At 38.9% G+C, this 15,243-nt stretch overlaps 1 protein-coding gene across 3 annotated transcripts in view; it reads left to right on the top strand.

Annotated features, from left to right (window-relative positions):
* The window catches only part of DOK5 (docking protein 5), a 172,956-nt gene that overhangs the window by 11,914 nt on the left and 145,799 nt on the right, over positions 1-15,243 (top strand). Inside the window, exon 2 of one of the 3 annotated variants that reach the window (XM_030915660.1) lies at positions 7,488-7,735. The exons of the other annotated variants lie outside the window; for them this stretch is intronic. Coding sequence (XP_030771520.1) covers positions 7,488-7,658 — 171 coding nt within the window. The 3' untranslated portion in view covers positions 7,659-7,735. Of the gene's footprint in view, positions 1-7,487; positions 7,736-15,243 lie in introns of those variants that run through there. 3 annotated transcript variants of the gene reach the window in all.

The raw sequence follows: 15,243 nt of genomic DNA, 5'->3' as shown, positions 1-15,243 counted from the left end.
GGAGAATGGCCTAAACCCAGGAGGCGGAGCTTGCAGTGAGCTGAGATCCGGCCACTGCACTCCAGCCTGGGCGACAGAGCTAGACTCCGTCTCAAAAAAAAAAAAAAAAAAAAAAAAAAAGTAAAGTAACTTAATTCATGTTAACTTACAGCTCAGGTATTATATGACCATGCAGTGGCAAAAATTTTGGAGGCAGGTGATAGTACACAGATGCAGTGCAAATCCAAAGGGTGCAGGGCTGAAGTTTGGGAAACTGCAGACCAGTGTACTTATTTTTTAAAATAGCTTTTCTAAGATGTCTTTACTTATAGCTGCTATATGTCATCATTTTATATAAATAACTTAAAAATTAGGTGCTCAGGGAAAAAACTCCCACGTACCCAATACCATCCTCTTACAAAACTTTCCCCTGATATCACTATGTGTATATCACTTCTCACCCCCCAAAAACTGTACAACCTTATTTTGGTTTTGCCCAAACCCTTATTTTTTCTTCCCTTCATTCAAATGTACAATGGATACTGCTGTGATTAATAGAAAGAGAAACTAGCAAGTCTCGTGAATGGACTAACTCAAATTAGTTAAAACACTGGTATTGACTTCAATGCTTTTATTTAATACAAGTTTTCATGTTTAGAAGAGCAATTCAATTCTTAGAATTCATTTTATTATCTTAACACCATACATTCATTCAATAAAAGAAATTCATTTTCCAAACTTTTAAGAAATCATACTTATTTGAATCCCCTCTTTATACTAATTTCTCAGTTTCCAGGTTTCTTTCCACCAAAGTGCGGAAATTTTGACTAATCCGTGAAAAAGTCACTTTTTGAGTCTGGGTTCCATTCCACTAGCAGTGGCCTCAAATGTGGAAGTTATCACGAACCTAGTCTAGTCTTCAGCATCCATTAATTCAATGTGGTGTAAAGTGAAATTGGATAGGAACCTTTCCAAGAAAGTTTGTCCTCTTGGAGAAGTCTTCACTAGTTTGAATCCGTCTTGTCCATTAACTGGCTGCTCTTACTTCTGATTTTCTCCTGGCTGGCTGTCTCTTGGCATCCATATTCCTGCCTCAGAATGGCTTGCCTTGACTACAACACTTAAAGTTGACTCCTCACATTCTTTTAGAACATCACCTAATTTAATTCATGTATAGAACTTAACAATTTTTTAAAATTTTGTGCCATTTGTTCTCTTCTCTTTCTGTACATTTTTTTTTTCTTGTTTGTTTTTCTTCTGTAAGAGAGGGAATGAACAAGATAGCCAAAGTCCTTGGCCTCATAGAACTTACTCTAAGAGACATAAGTTTTATCTTACATATATTATTTGCTTATGTATTTTTCCTTCCTTCCTTCCTTCCTTCCTTCCTTCCTTCCTTCCTTCCTTCCTTCCTTCCTTCCTTCCTTCCTTCCTTCCTTCCTTCCCTCCCTCCCTCCCTCCCCTCCCCTTCTGCCTTCCCTTCCGTTCCTTCCTTTTGTTATTAAATATGTGCATGAAGTAGGTGTTATTTTATGCCCATTTTACGAATTATTTACATCTTAGAGTAAGTTCTCTGAGGCCAGGGACTTTGGCTGTCTTGTTCGCTGCTGTATCCCCAGGTCATAGTCCTTAGTAAATTCTCAATATTTGTTAATTGAATGGATGAATGGTTTTACTTCCTGTCAGAAGAATGGAATGGTGTATTCAGATGTGAGAAGACAAATAGAAAACTGTGCCTATATCCCATCTCATTTTGCAGTAGATTCTCTTCTGAGCAGTAGAACATTTTAGAATTTCTCATAGTTGTTTATATATAATCTGCAAATTCATCATCAGAAAATACAGCAATTAATATCAAAGGTTTGGATTTACTCCATTAAAATTAAATTTTATTTGATCTCTTTTGGAGTAGGTAATATGTACACTTGGTATAAAATTTGAGGATACAAAGTTTATACACTGAAGAGTAGAGTTTCCTTTCATCTCCATTTCCTAGAACCATCTAGTTCCCTTTTTCAGAAGCAACCACTGTGAATAGTTTCTTCCAGAATAGTCTATATATAAGTAATTTTATGTGTGTGAGTAGGTGTGTGTGCATGCGTGTGTCTGTATGTGCGTTTGCATGCAATTTTTACTTATATAGTCTTCTGAGCCATGGATTTTTTATTTAGTGATATATCATAGTTTTGAATAATTTGATAGGATTCCCCTGTATGGATATATCTTATTTGATTATTTATTGATTCTTCTTTCCTTCCTTCCTTTTATTTGTTAAATATGTGCATAAAGTAGGTGTTATTTTATGCCCATTTTACAAATTATGAAACTGAGATACTAAGAGGTTAAGTTTTCGGCCAACTCACACAGCCTTACGTGTCAGAGCCTGGGTTCAAATCCACTGTCTTTCTCTTTCATGGAACATTGGGGTAAATCCATTTTTTTCCCCTCTGTTATAAACAGTGCTACAGACCACCCTTCATCACACCCAGTGGAGATCCTGGAGGTGAATAAATTCTTAGAAGAAGTGGGACTTATTGTTCCAAGGGTATTCACATGTAGAATTTCATGAAAGTTGCTTTGGAGGATGTTCTCCAGCAATGTACAAGAAAGTCCATTTCCTCTCATTTTGTAACATTATGCCCAAGAGCTTTTTCAATGTTTTGTCAGTCTACTAGGTGAGAAATGGACTCATTCGTGTATAGATTTCCCTAACTTGAGGCTGAGTTTTAGGGCATTTTATAATTAGAATCTTTTCAGTTGTGCAGGTTTTTTCTTTTAAGAGTAATATTTACTCAACTCAAAAAGTAGTTATTTAGTGAGCATTTAGAAACATATAAATCATAAGTTACTTTCTTAAAACACACATTCCTGGGAAATGGCTCTATGGAAATCTTTTACCTAGAAGGTAGGATAAATTATATGTTAGCTGTTACTGTATTTATTTTTACTCTAAAAATTAAATTATGAATTTGCACTTTTGATAAATGTATGTTGAATGAAATGATACATATATACATACACATACATATATATGTATATATTTTAAATTTAATCAAATAAATACATATTGACTGATACAGCTCAGTCTATATTTTTGGTCAATCTTATAAAATACTTCGAGTGTGTCTAGCTGTGTGGCAGGAGTGGGAGGGTAGGGGATGATGTGAATCTTTGTACTGAGTGCTAGATATAATTTCTGAATATTGCATTTATGTTGTTCCTAGGTATCTGGTATCTGGAGACTCCCTTTTTCTTTCTCTTTTATTTTTGTTTTTATTTTTTGAGATGGAGTCGTGCCCTGTTGCCAGGCTGGAGTGCAGTGGCGCGATCTTGGATCACAGCAACCTCCACCTCCTGTGTTCAAGCAATTCTCCTGCCTCAGCTTCCCGAGTAAGTAGCTGGGACTACAGAAGCACACCACCACGCCCAGCTAATTTTTGTATTTTTAGTAGAGATGGGGTTTCACTATGTTGGTCAGGATGGTCTCGATCTTTTGATCTTGTGATCCACCCACCTCGGCATCCCAAAGTGCTGGGATTACAGGCGTGAGCCACCGCACCCAGCCTATTTTCCTTTCTCTCTAAGCTCTGGCCACATCAGCTCCTTTTCACTTTTCAAATGATGAACTCTTTTCCGTCCATGTCTTTGCTGTCTCACGCTTCCCTTTGTCAGTAATGTTCTTCCATGGCAGGCTCTGACCTCACTGTCAGGTCAAAAGTCCCCTGCCCAGAGAACTGTTTGACCATCCAATCTCAGATGGTCTCCTTCAGGTATTCTCTGTCTCTCTCCCTTTTAATTGCATGCAGGATCATGCCTCACAACTGTAATGATTTCTTAAATTATTCATTTCTTTGTTGCTTGTTTCTTTTAGTAACCACAAGCACTGAGCGAGTCTTTTTCTGTTTTGTTCATGGCTGAATTCTTAGTGGCTAGAATACTATCTGAGCACACAGTAGGTGCTCAATAAATATTTAAGTGAAAATTGAAAACCTGAAATAACATCTTGCATGTTAAATTATGAAAGAGGTGAGTCACCCTAGCATAGAATGCATACACGTCAAGACATTCATACATGTCAAGAAATTGCAAAAGGTTTGTGGAATTCTATTGTGTGATTCTTGATTCTTGTAGTCTTTTTGCAGTATCGCAGCTGCAGTCCCCAGGACAGGCCAAACTGGTAGAACAGAAACCTGGCCAGGGTGAGAAGGGCCCAATTTTCACCCCTGTCCTACTTCTGGCCATCTGCTATGAGCAGACCAGGTCACTGAACTGCTTACACCTCAGCTTCCGCTCCAGAAGATGGAGACAGAAATGTCTTCCCTCCTTCCCCCACCAGCTGTTCACCTCTGCACAGGAAGTGTGACTGTGGATGTGAAGAGCCTCTCAAGTACCTGGAACATTCTGTTCAGTCCTAAGTGGGTGTCCCCGGCATCCACCATTGGCTTCCTGAGTGGAAAATAGCAGAGAAAACTTGGGATTTTTCTCCAAAGTTACCATGACTTGTATCAGATCCCAAACAACTGAATTTATTATTTCCTTTGAATTCCAAGAGTGATCTGATATTAGAAAAAGCAGAGTTTAATTTCTGGCAAAGAATGGCAAAAAATGGAAGAAAGAGAGAGAAAGTGAAAGAAAGAGAAAAAGGAAGAAAGACACAGGGAGAGAAAGAACATCGACCCACTCTACAACAAAGAATATCATATACATAGATGACGTATATGTCATATTTATAAATTCGTATGTCATATATAAAAATTCTTTAAATTAACCAGTATTTTATATTATATATACATGATAGAGAAATAAAACAATGCAAAATAGGATAGAATGAAAAGAAAAATTTTCTCCAACCCCAGACTGGTCTCACTTCCTGGGATTAGTCATTCTTAGTAGATTCTTGTATCTTTGTACAGAGATGTTTATTAGAGGCAAGCATAAAAGTGTGTGTACTTGTGTGTATATGTGTAATTTGTCTTACACACATGGGTTCATACTATACAATCCTGTTATATACTTTGTCCCTTTTAACTTATGTTGAAACAATTTTCAAAAATTTTTAAGAATGGTCAATATTCATTTTTTTCCTATGTCACAATTTCTTTGATGTAGTCCACTAACAATGGACATTTTTAGGTAGTTTCCAGTTTTTGCTAAATAAATGATGAGGTAGTCACATCCCTGACTATACACTCATGCATACTGATACTGTATTTCTAAGACAAATCCTAAAAAGGAAGTTATCTTACAAAGTTGTATACATTTACACTTTTGAGGAATAATATGAAATTTTTTTCAAAGAGGTTGTACCAGGTACACTCTGATAAAGAGTGCTTGTAAGAGTGTGGCTTTGTGTGTGTGCAAGCATGTGCATGCGTGTGTGTGTGTGTGTTTTAGGAGCAGAGGGAACAGAGAGAACAACCTTTTAAAGGATGTTCTTGGCCAGGTACGGTGGCTCATACCTGTAATCCCAGCACTTTGGGAGGCCACGGAGGGTGGATCACTTGAGGTCAGGAGTTCAAGATCAGCCTGGCCAACATAGTGAAACCCTGTGTCTACTAAAAATTACAAAAAAAAAAAAAAAAAAAAAAACAAACAAAATTAGCCAGGAGTGGTGGTGGGTGCCTGTAATCCCAGTTACTCGAAAGGCTGAGGCAGGAGAATTGCTTGACCCTAGGAGGCGGAGGTTGCAGTGAGCCAAGACTGAGCCACTGCACTCCAGCCTGGGTGACAGAGTGAGAATCTGTCCCCCTCCAAAAAAAAAAAAAAAAAAGGGTGTGTTTGTCCGTCTGCTCCTTAGCTCAATCCCCCACTCCCCAAATCTGTTCTCTTTATGGCAAATTGATTACCTAAAAATTGAACCTAATCCTATCCTACCTTTCTTACAACTTTCCAGTGCCTTCCCCTTGCACATGAATATCTGTGAAATATACTCAGGACACTGTGTGACCCAGAGCCTGCTGCATTCACTCACTGTGTCACACTATACTCCCCAAAATCAGTGCATGAGCCCAACACACCTCCTTTAGTTCCTCTAGTAGCCACATGCTCTTTCCTTTGTCACCATGCTTATATGTGCTCTTCCTGTCGACTAGCAAATTCTTCCTCTTACTCTTAGTTTCTCTAATTACTGCTCATCTTGAAAATCCAGGCTGGGATGTCATTGATTTGGAGATGCTTTTTCTGACACATCCGCATCTAAATGGTAGGGTTAACCCCTTGCTACAGGTGAACATGTAAATTTAATTAAAATTAAATACAAATGTAAAAACCCAATCCTGAGTCACACTAGCCACATTTTAAGTGATAAGTAGCCACGTACATAGTCATCAGTGGCTACTATATTGGACAACACAGGTATATTTCCAGGCTGAATGCAGTGGCTCAGGCCTGTCATCCCAGCACTTTGGGAGGCTGAGGTGGGAGGATCGCTTGAGGCCAGGAGTTTGAGACAAACCTGGGCAACTTAAGGAGACCCCCATTTCTACACAAATTAACTTAGTTGGGTGTGGTGGCTGGCGTCTGTAGTTCTAACTACTCAGGAGGCTGAGGGGGGAGGATCGTTTAGGCCCAGGAGTTGGAGGCTGCAGTGAGCCATGATCATGTCACTGCACTCCAGCCTAGGTGACAGAGTGAGACCCAGTTTCAAAATAAAAATTAAACATTAAATAAAATATTTCTATAGTTGTAGAGAATTCTACTGGACAGTGCTGCTCTATAGCCCTATATTACTTCTTCATGACACTCATGGCTTAAAAGTATTTGAGGGTGTTGTTTTGATGATTTTGGCCTCATTAGCCTGTGAGCTTCACAAGGGCACAGCTTGTCTTGCTTCTTGCTTTTTCCCATGTATTAGATGTTCAATAACTATCTGTTGAATGAATAAATGAGTAAATGAATTAAAGAATTCCTCCTAGCTCTTAGCTTTATTGCCATATTCTTAATGTTCAGTGGACCTCCTAGGAAGGAGCTGGATGTTCTACACTTTTACCCATTTCCTTCAAAACTGCAGTTGGATACCTTAGCAAGACTCATTCGTCTGGGGATATTTAGCCTTTCCTGTTGGGCTTGACATTTCAGAATCCATTGCTTAACTGTGGGAAGACTGACCACGACTGAGCTAGACCTGTGTAGTGAGCATAGTTTTAAGAGTTTGCTTCCCAGATCTCCATCCCTGTCTTAATGACTGAAGCATTCCCTCTCCCGGCTGCCTGCAGTGTGACTCAGTGACAACTTGCAGCTGAGCTGGTACTTAGTTGGGTGTGGTGGCTGGCACCTTTAGGCAAGGTAGCTTGGCCCTTGGTTCTCCCTTTATTTTACCCAATGATCTCAAAACTAAAATGGCTCTTTAATTTTCATAAAATGGAAATTTGGTAGATCATATTTTATTTATTATCTTGTTAAAAGGCCCCAGTCTCCTCAGTACATTCGTACACTGAAAAAAAATCTTTGGAAGCCCTTACTGAGAGTGCATCACAGCTGACCTGTGCCCGCCCTTGACTCCCTCCAAGGTGCTGATCCTGAGGGCCCTCCCCAGTCAACACCCCACATGCAGATCTCCTTCTTGGAATCTGCTCCTGGAAAACCCAGTCTCCAGCAACCTGACGTGTCATTGCAAATCTGCAACTTTAGACCAACCTTCTAAAGAGGGATTCAAGACCTTTTGCAAGAATCCGGCTTGATTTGTTGGCCCATGGTTCTCCCTTTATTTTATCCAATGTTCTCAACACTAAAATGGCTCTTTAGTTTAATTTTCATAAAATGGAAATTTCGTAGATCATATTTTATTTATTATGTGGTTAATAATGTCCCAATCTCCTCAGTAGATTCATACACTAAACAAATAAAAAAGAAAATCCCTTAACTGGTTCATTACATTGAATTTGCACTGGGTAAAGGGATAGTACCAACCGTGTTTTTCTCTGGGAGGAAGAGGCTCCAAACAGTAAGCAAGATTTCTATGCCTTAAAGAAACGTGACTTTAGCGTTTCTTGCATCAAAGGCCTAATAACAGCTCTTCCTGAGTACCTGTTTATATCACCATGAAAAGGGAATGCTGGTTATAGCTCACTGTAGCCAGAGGGAAGAGAGATGCCTTTGTCTGTGGGGTTGATTCCACTTTAATCCTGAACAGGGTATTTGGCCATCAAGTAGCCTACTGACTAAGGGCAGACAATTTTATTTTATTTTTTCTCATAACTGTCAATTTCACTGGGCAGCTATACATATCTGGGGAATATTTCTATAATAGATGGAATTATAGAAGTTATGCTGACAAGACAAGCAGATGCTTTGAGATTGATTAAATATTTAGAAAGAAGTGGCTGGGTGCAGTGACTCACGCCTGTAATCCCAGCACTTTGGGAGGCCAAGGTGGGCTGATCACCTGAGGTCAGGAGTTCAGGACAAGCCTGGCCAACATAGTGAAACCCCATCTCTACAAAAATTAGCCGGGCATGATGGTGGGTGCCTGTAATCCCAGCTACTTGGGAGGCTGAGGCGGAAGAATTGCTTGAACCCGGGAGTCGGAGGTTGCAGTGAGCCAAGATCGCGCCTTTGCACTCTAACGTGGGGAACAGAGCAAGACTCCATCTCAAAAAAAAAAAAAAAAAAAAATTAGAAGTACATTTCCCGGGCTCCTGGGGTACCTCTTAGTGAGATTGACAATTTTACACATAGGACTGTTCTTTATCATACAGAAGTAAATTTCTGAAGTTAAATTCATTTTAGAGTGACAGACACAGGATCAAGTGTGTGTGAAGCAGATTGGACATTTTATTGGCGTTAAATTTTGAAGTTAGTTTTCAGACACAGATGAAGTTGAATATTATAAAGATGAAGAAAAGACCTTTTGTTAGACTAATTGCTCTAATATTAACTCAAGAAAGGGTCAACTTTCTGCAAGTTAAGGTCATGCAGTCTAGGGAATTTGATCTTGATTTTAAATAGGCGTTATGAATACAAAGTTAGAAACGCCAGTTTCTCCTTTTATCTTCCAAAGGTTTAGACTGAGAAAGGCACTGGCATATTAGCTGGAGAAAGACTAATAGGAAGGATATAAGGATTATTAAAAATGTGTCTTACTATTCTCTGATCTAAAGAGGCATGCAAGTGAAGATTATATTAAATTTAAGGGAGAACATATTGGATGAATAACATCAGTTCAAGTTTTGAAATCCTTGAAAAGAAAAAAAGAGCCAGACGCAGTGGCTCATGCCTGTAACCTCAGCACTTTGGGAGGCTGAGGTGGGTGGATCACGAGGTCAGGAGATCGAGACCATCCTGGCTAACATGGTGAAACCCCATCTCTACTAAAAATACAAAAATTAGCTGGGCATGGTGGCAGGTGTCTGTAGTCCCAGCTACTTGGGAGGCTGAGGCCGGAGAATGGCATGAACCCGGGAGGTGGAGCTTATAGTGAGCCAAGATTGCGCCACTGCACTCCAGCTTGGGCAACAGAGAGAGACTCCATCTCAAAAAAAAAAAAAAAAACAAAAACAAAAAATAAAAACAAAAACAAACAACAACAACAACAAAAAAAACAGCCGGGCGCGGTGGCTCAAGCCTGTAATCCCAGCACTTTGGGAGGCCGAGATGGGCGGATCATGAGGTCAGGAGATAAAGACCATCCTGGCTAACACGGTGAAACCCCGTCTCTAAAAATACAAAAAAAAAAAAAAAAAAAAAAACTAGCCGGGCGAGGTGGCGGGCGCCTGTAGTCCCAGCTACTTGAGAGGCTGAGGCAGGAGAATGGCGTAAACCCGGGAGGCGGAGCTTGCCGTGAGCTGAGATCCAGCCACTGCACTCCAGCCTCGGCGACAGAGCGAGACTCCATCTCAAAACAAACAAACAAACAAACAAAAAAACAAAAAACAACAAACAAACAAAAAAACCCACAAAAAACCCAGCATAAATAGACATTTAGAGTACAGAGAGATTTGATGTTAACTTCTCTGATCCATGTGCTTTACTGATGGGGAAACTGAGGGCAAGTGAGATTTCATGATTTCTGTAAGATTCTGGTCTCTTAGTAACCACATCTTTAAGCTGTAAAACATATAACCTGGTGGGTCAGAGCATAAACCTCTGTGGGAGGTGGTGGACAGGCAGATCTTTCTATACCATGGTTGCATTGTGATTCTGGACATGTTACTTAACCTCTCTTAATTTCTGTTTCCTCAGTTAAACAATGTCAATAATTATGGCTCCTGAATCAGAGGGATGTCTTGAACATAGTAAAATAGTTGCTGTAGAGGATTTTCATAACATATTAGCTACTTTGAAAAGCAGATTCTGAAGCTGGGGACCATGGCTGGTTGTTCACCTGGATTCCTAAGCCCTGGAACATAGTGGGTCCTTAATGAATCAATGAATGAATACCACAAACCAGAATGTAGAGACTCTGCTTCATGCACTATGTAGGCTAAACTTGTCATCCATTTAAAATGCCAATTTAAACAGTCTTACATTTGAACAACATGCAACTACTTTACTTTTGGACTATCTAGTTCTGAACTCATAATTGAAGTGTAAACTTGTGTAACAAGCATAGGTAACATCTTCTAAATGGAGGAGTGGAAGGTGAAAAGGTGGCATAATCTGTTATGAGACAAAAAAAATCACCCACTAATGAGTTTGAAGTTTTCATGTTTTGCTCTATTCTATGTTACTCCATTTGCTATATCTTGTAGAAAATTGTCCTGACATATTGTGGAGTAGGAGGAAAAAAGCAAGTGTCAGAAAAAAAGGAATTTTGGCACAAATGTGTCCACATGTATATTTCTGCATGCTTGTAGGAAAATGAAGAAAGAAAAGGCTTTTGATAGTAACTATGGTAAAATAACTATGTTTTCCTTGAAGGGGTGGAAGTGAGTTGAGTGGTCATTTGCTTTTGTATGTTTGTGCTTTTGTATTTATTTATCTGCTTATATAGTAATCTATATTACTTATTCATTTATACAGTGTACATTCTTACCTTTTGTAATACAATAAAACAATATAATGACTCTAATTGACCAGAGACAAGGAACTGTTGTTGGGAGGTGATTTTTTTAATGAACCTATTTAAGTCAAAATATTTTGAAAATCCCTTCTCTATGTAATAAGGGTGCATACTCATATATTGTATTGTATTGTCTTAAAAGACATCATCCAGTAACATCGCTAAACTTTTCTCTTATGTATCTTTTGGGACCTTGGAGAGCGACAGATCATGTTCATCCATATGTAAATTAATCCATTTGTCACTTTCACTGTGTATTTTGTGTTGCAGGAGAATTAGTGAGGCGGTGTTACTTCCTGCACCTTAGCATAATTATTGTGGCATTGTCAAAAACAGTATAAATATTGACATTTACAATGGAATATATTTTCCTTTAGTGACCATTACTAATGTTGTTTTAATTAAAAGCACTTATAGCTGAGGGTTTTCAGCAACATCTCTCCCACTGTCATAAATCAGAGGATTAAATTGTCTATTTCATATCCTACTATGTTTACCGAGGGAACAATAGCAATTCTAGTTTGTCAACGGAGAGAAAGATGGGATGTGGATTCATCTGCTCATACATTTAAGAATTGCACTTTGGGTCAGTGAGAGACTGTGGTCAGATTGAGCAATTGCAAAGAGGAAGTTGGGTCATATTTTCAGAGTAAATCAAGCCGATTTGAAAATAAAATGTACCTTGATCATTTGTTTACTTTAAATTTTTGTCACACTGCAAATGTCGGTGTTTGCTCCTTATGTAGCAAAATTACATTCAATATTTAAGGGCCATGATCCTGGTGAATTGTATAAAGAGCATGTTTTGTTTAGGACAAGAATAGAAAGTGAGGAAGGAGAAAATCATGTTCTGTTGAGCTTATTTTTTTCACAAGCTAATATTTTTACAGATTTTGGCTCTTTAGCCAAAAAAGACTTTTGTCCCTCCCGTGGAAGAATAAAGCCATCTAACTGCCACTTAAGTGCAGTCACTTGTAATGCAGATATAGAAATACGGAAATATTGACAGATATGAGCTATATGCGTCAGCATTCTAGTTTGAAATGAATAATAATGAGACACTGACTAATAGCTGGTTCCGTATAGCACTATATGCATGTACAGGGTAAACAGTTACTACCGGTGACCCTGATTTCATGGATGAAGAAGTTGGGGATCAGAGCACTGTCAAAGCTTGTCCTAGGCCACATGGTCAAGAGAGATGAACCTAGAATTTGAGTTTGGGAATGTTTAATTAATTCTTAATTTAACTCTTGGGATAAGGTTTAAACATTGCTGTTACTACCTTGGGAGGGAGAGGAGGATTCTTACATGCCGTGCTAGATTTTCTGTATTCATCATCTTTTTTATTCTCTTTTCACTAATCCTTTAAGGCATGTGTTATTAACTTCATTTAAGTTTTCAGGAAACTCAGGCTCCAAGAGTTTGGAAGTTGTCCAGAGTTATGGATGGGGTAAAGGATTGGATAAAGTTCAAATTTGTATTTGCGGTACCGGTGTCCAAGCTAGTTCTGTTAATTATACCTACCCTGGTACAGACAGACCTAGAAGTCTCATCAGAATGCTGGATGGATGAGGAAGTGTGGGTGAGTTAGGCATCACCCACAAACACTGCATCTGTGAATGTTCTGCTAATATGGCAGTTATTGTACTGCTATGGAGCCAATAATAGTGGAATTATTACTGAGTGGGAGGCTCTCTGTTTCACTTATGCTGTCTCTTTGGCCAATTTAAAAAGACCTCTGTGTACATTAGTAAGGTTAAGACGCAGATTAGTCAATCAAATTTACACAAACAAGATGCTCACATCCACGTTTATGGTTAATCACATTACTTGACCAAGTAGCAATAGAGCATAATGGTTAAATCTGGGATTGAATTGAGTCTCAGTCGATTCTGATGTGTTGTTATTGAACTCATTTTACAGATAGAGAAGTTTGGGCTTGGAGGGATGCACAATTTACTGAAGATTGCCCAGCTTGGAACAGGAGGAGCGAGGGGCTCAGATCCATGCCTTCTCTGCTTAATCGCTGCTATATTGATGCATAGCCCTGTAGCCAATCCTTGTAATTTTTTTTTTTTTTTTTTTTTTTTTTTTTTTTTGAGATGGAGTCTCGCTCCCTAGCCCAGGCTGGAGTACAGTGGTGCGGTCGCGGCTCACTGCAAGCTCCGCCTCCCGGGTTCACGCCATTCTCCTGCCTCAGCCTCCTGAGTGGCTGGGACTACAGGCGCCCGCCACCACGCCCAGCTAATTTTTTGTATTTTTAGTAGAGACAGGGTTTCACCGTGTTAACCAGGATGGTCTCGATCTCTTGACCTCGTGTTCCGCCCACCTCAGCCTCCCAAAGTGCCGGTGTTACAGGTGTGAGCCACCACGCCCGACCAATCCTTGTAATTTTAATATTAGTAACAGGGCTAGCTGAATACCCCAGGTTACCACTTGAAGATTGATCCTTTTAGATATGTTCTTGAATTGCTTTATTTACCTGATCCTCTGAAAATGAGGAGAAACTTGAAGAAGTTGCTAAATAAAAAAGTTAAAAAGTGGATTTTTAAGGAAACCAAAGTGAATGCCGTACAACCGACTTGAAAAACAAAGGAAGAAGATGCAGGAGGGGTTCGAGCATTCTTTGTGGGTTTATCTAGGAAAAAAGACTAAAGCTAAATTCCATAGTTACAATCTTTAGACGAATCTTAATAACCAAGATCAACTGCAATATAATAAACTAAATTTGAGCACTAGACACAAAAATAATAGAGAAGACCACATAGATGTCAACAAACGTTTTTATTCTTTTTTATTGTCATTATTTTGCTGAATTTTACAATATTTCCCTTTAATAAAATAATATAAACCTACTGCACCAATACAAAATTATCATTTTGATATATTTATTTCTATTTATTTCCCCTAAGCATTTAAAAATTCACATGGTTACAATGATTGCATATTCACAATATCATACCCAGTGTATTTTTTTTTTTTTGAGATGGACTTTCGCTCTTGTTGCCCAGGCTGGAGTGCAATGGCACCGTCTCCGCTCACCGCAACCTCCGCCTCCCGGATTCAAGTGATTCTCTTGCCTCAGCCTCCGGAATAGCTGGGATTACGGGCATGTGCCACCATGCCCGGCTAATTTTGTATTTTTAGTAGAGACAGGCTTTCTCCATGTTGGTCAGGCTGGTGTTGGACTCCCAACCTCAGGCAGTTTGCCCATCTCGGCCTCCTGAAGTGCTGGGATTACAGGCATGAGCCAACTGCACCTGGCCGTGTATTTTTTTAAATGTATTTTGTTACGTTGTAAATATTTCCCCAAATCATCATTTTAACTTTAAAACTGTGAGGTTGAAGTCTGTGATGACTAGGTACATAATTTACTTGATAATAAAAACATTTAAATTGTTTTAAATTAAAAGTGACACTCAGGCTTGTCACTCTGACCATGTTTTAGGTTGTTTCCTTGGAATGGATGTGATCATGAAGTTAGAGAGTTTGAATATTTTTATGGCCCTTAATACATATTACAAATTAACTTCCCTATGGGCCACAATTTACATTACAGCCAATTTTTAAGGCTAGAAATCTGGCAGTGGGCCACAGAGGAAGCTGATGTCCTATTTGTTTTGCAGTCATCCATGCTCTGATTATAGGATGTGGCTCAGGATCCCAAACTAAGTAATAAAACAAAGTCATATGTAGAGTCCAATGTGTATATTCCGACCCTTAGCATGAAGGTACATACAATGTTTTGTGACTTCCATAGAGTCTCTGTAAATTCTTTAACTCATTTAGGAATTTCATTATAACCAAAGAAAACTTAAATATGACTTAACAATGCTGAGCTGTGCTGTGTTTAGCACATTAATAAATGCCACCAAATGATTTCAATGAACATTTTTATTTCATTTGTTGCAAAACTAGAAAGAAGACACTTAATATTGGTTTCTGACTTTTGAACAAATTTTATTTCCTCGGTTAATACTCTGAATGTAATTTACTTGCTGTACTTGCTAACAATGGAAAGCATTGAATTTGGCTTTGTGGCTTATGCTCTTTGTCAATTATATGCCACTGATAAAGTGATCTACCTCCACTGCAGTACTGGGAAGGTTGATAAAGAGAGAGTGTGCTCATTTGAGTCAGTTCTGTACTGACGGAATGTGCATCTCTGGCTATTTGTGGTATGTGTGTGGCCTATTAGAAACTACAATAATAATTGAGACCAACTTAATGACCATTATACCAGTGACCTAGTCATTCTTGTA

The sequence above is a fragment of the Rhinopithecus roxellana genome, chromosome 13, assembly GCF_007565055.1.
Source record: "Rhinopithecus roxellana isolate Shanxi Qingling chromosome 13, ASM756505v1, whole genome shotgun sequence".
Classification (NCBI taxonomy): Eukaryota; Metazoa; Chordata; class Mammalia; order Primates; family Cercopithecidae; genus Rhinopithecus; species Rhinopithecus roxellana.
The sequence above is the reverse complement of the archived record's forward strand: the minus strand, read 5'-3'. Positions and strand labels throughout refer to the sequence as shown.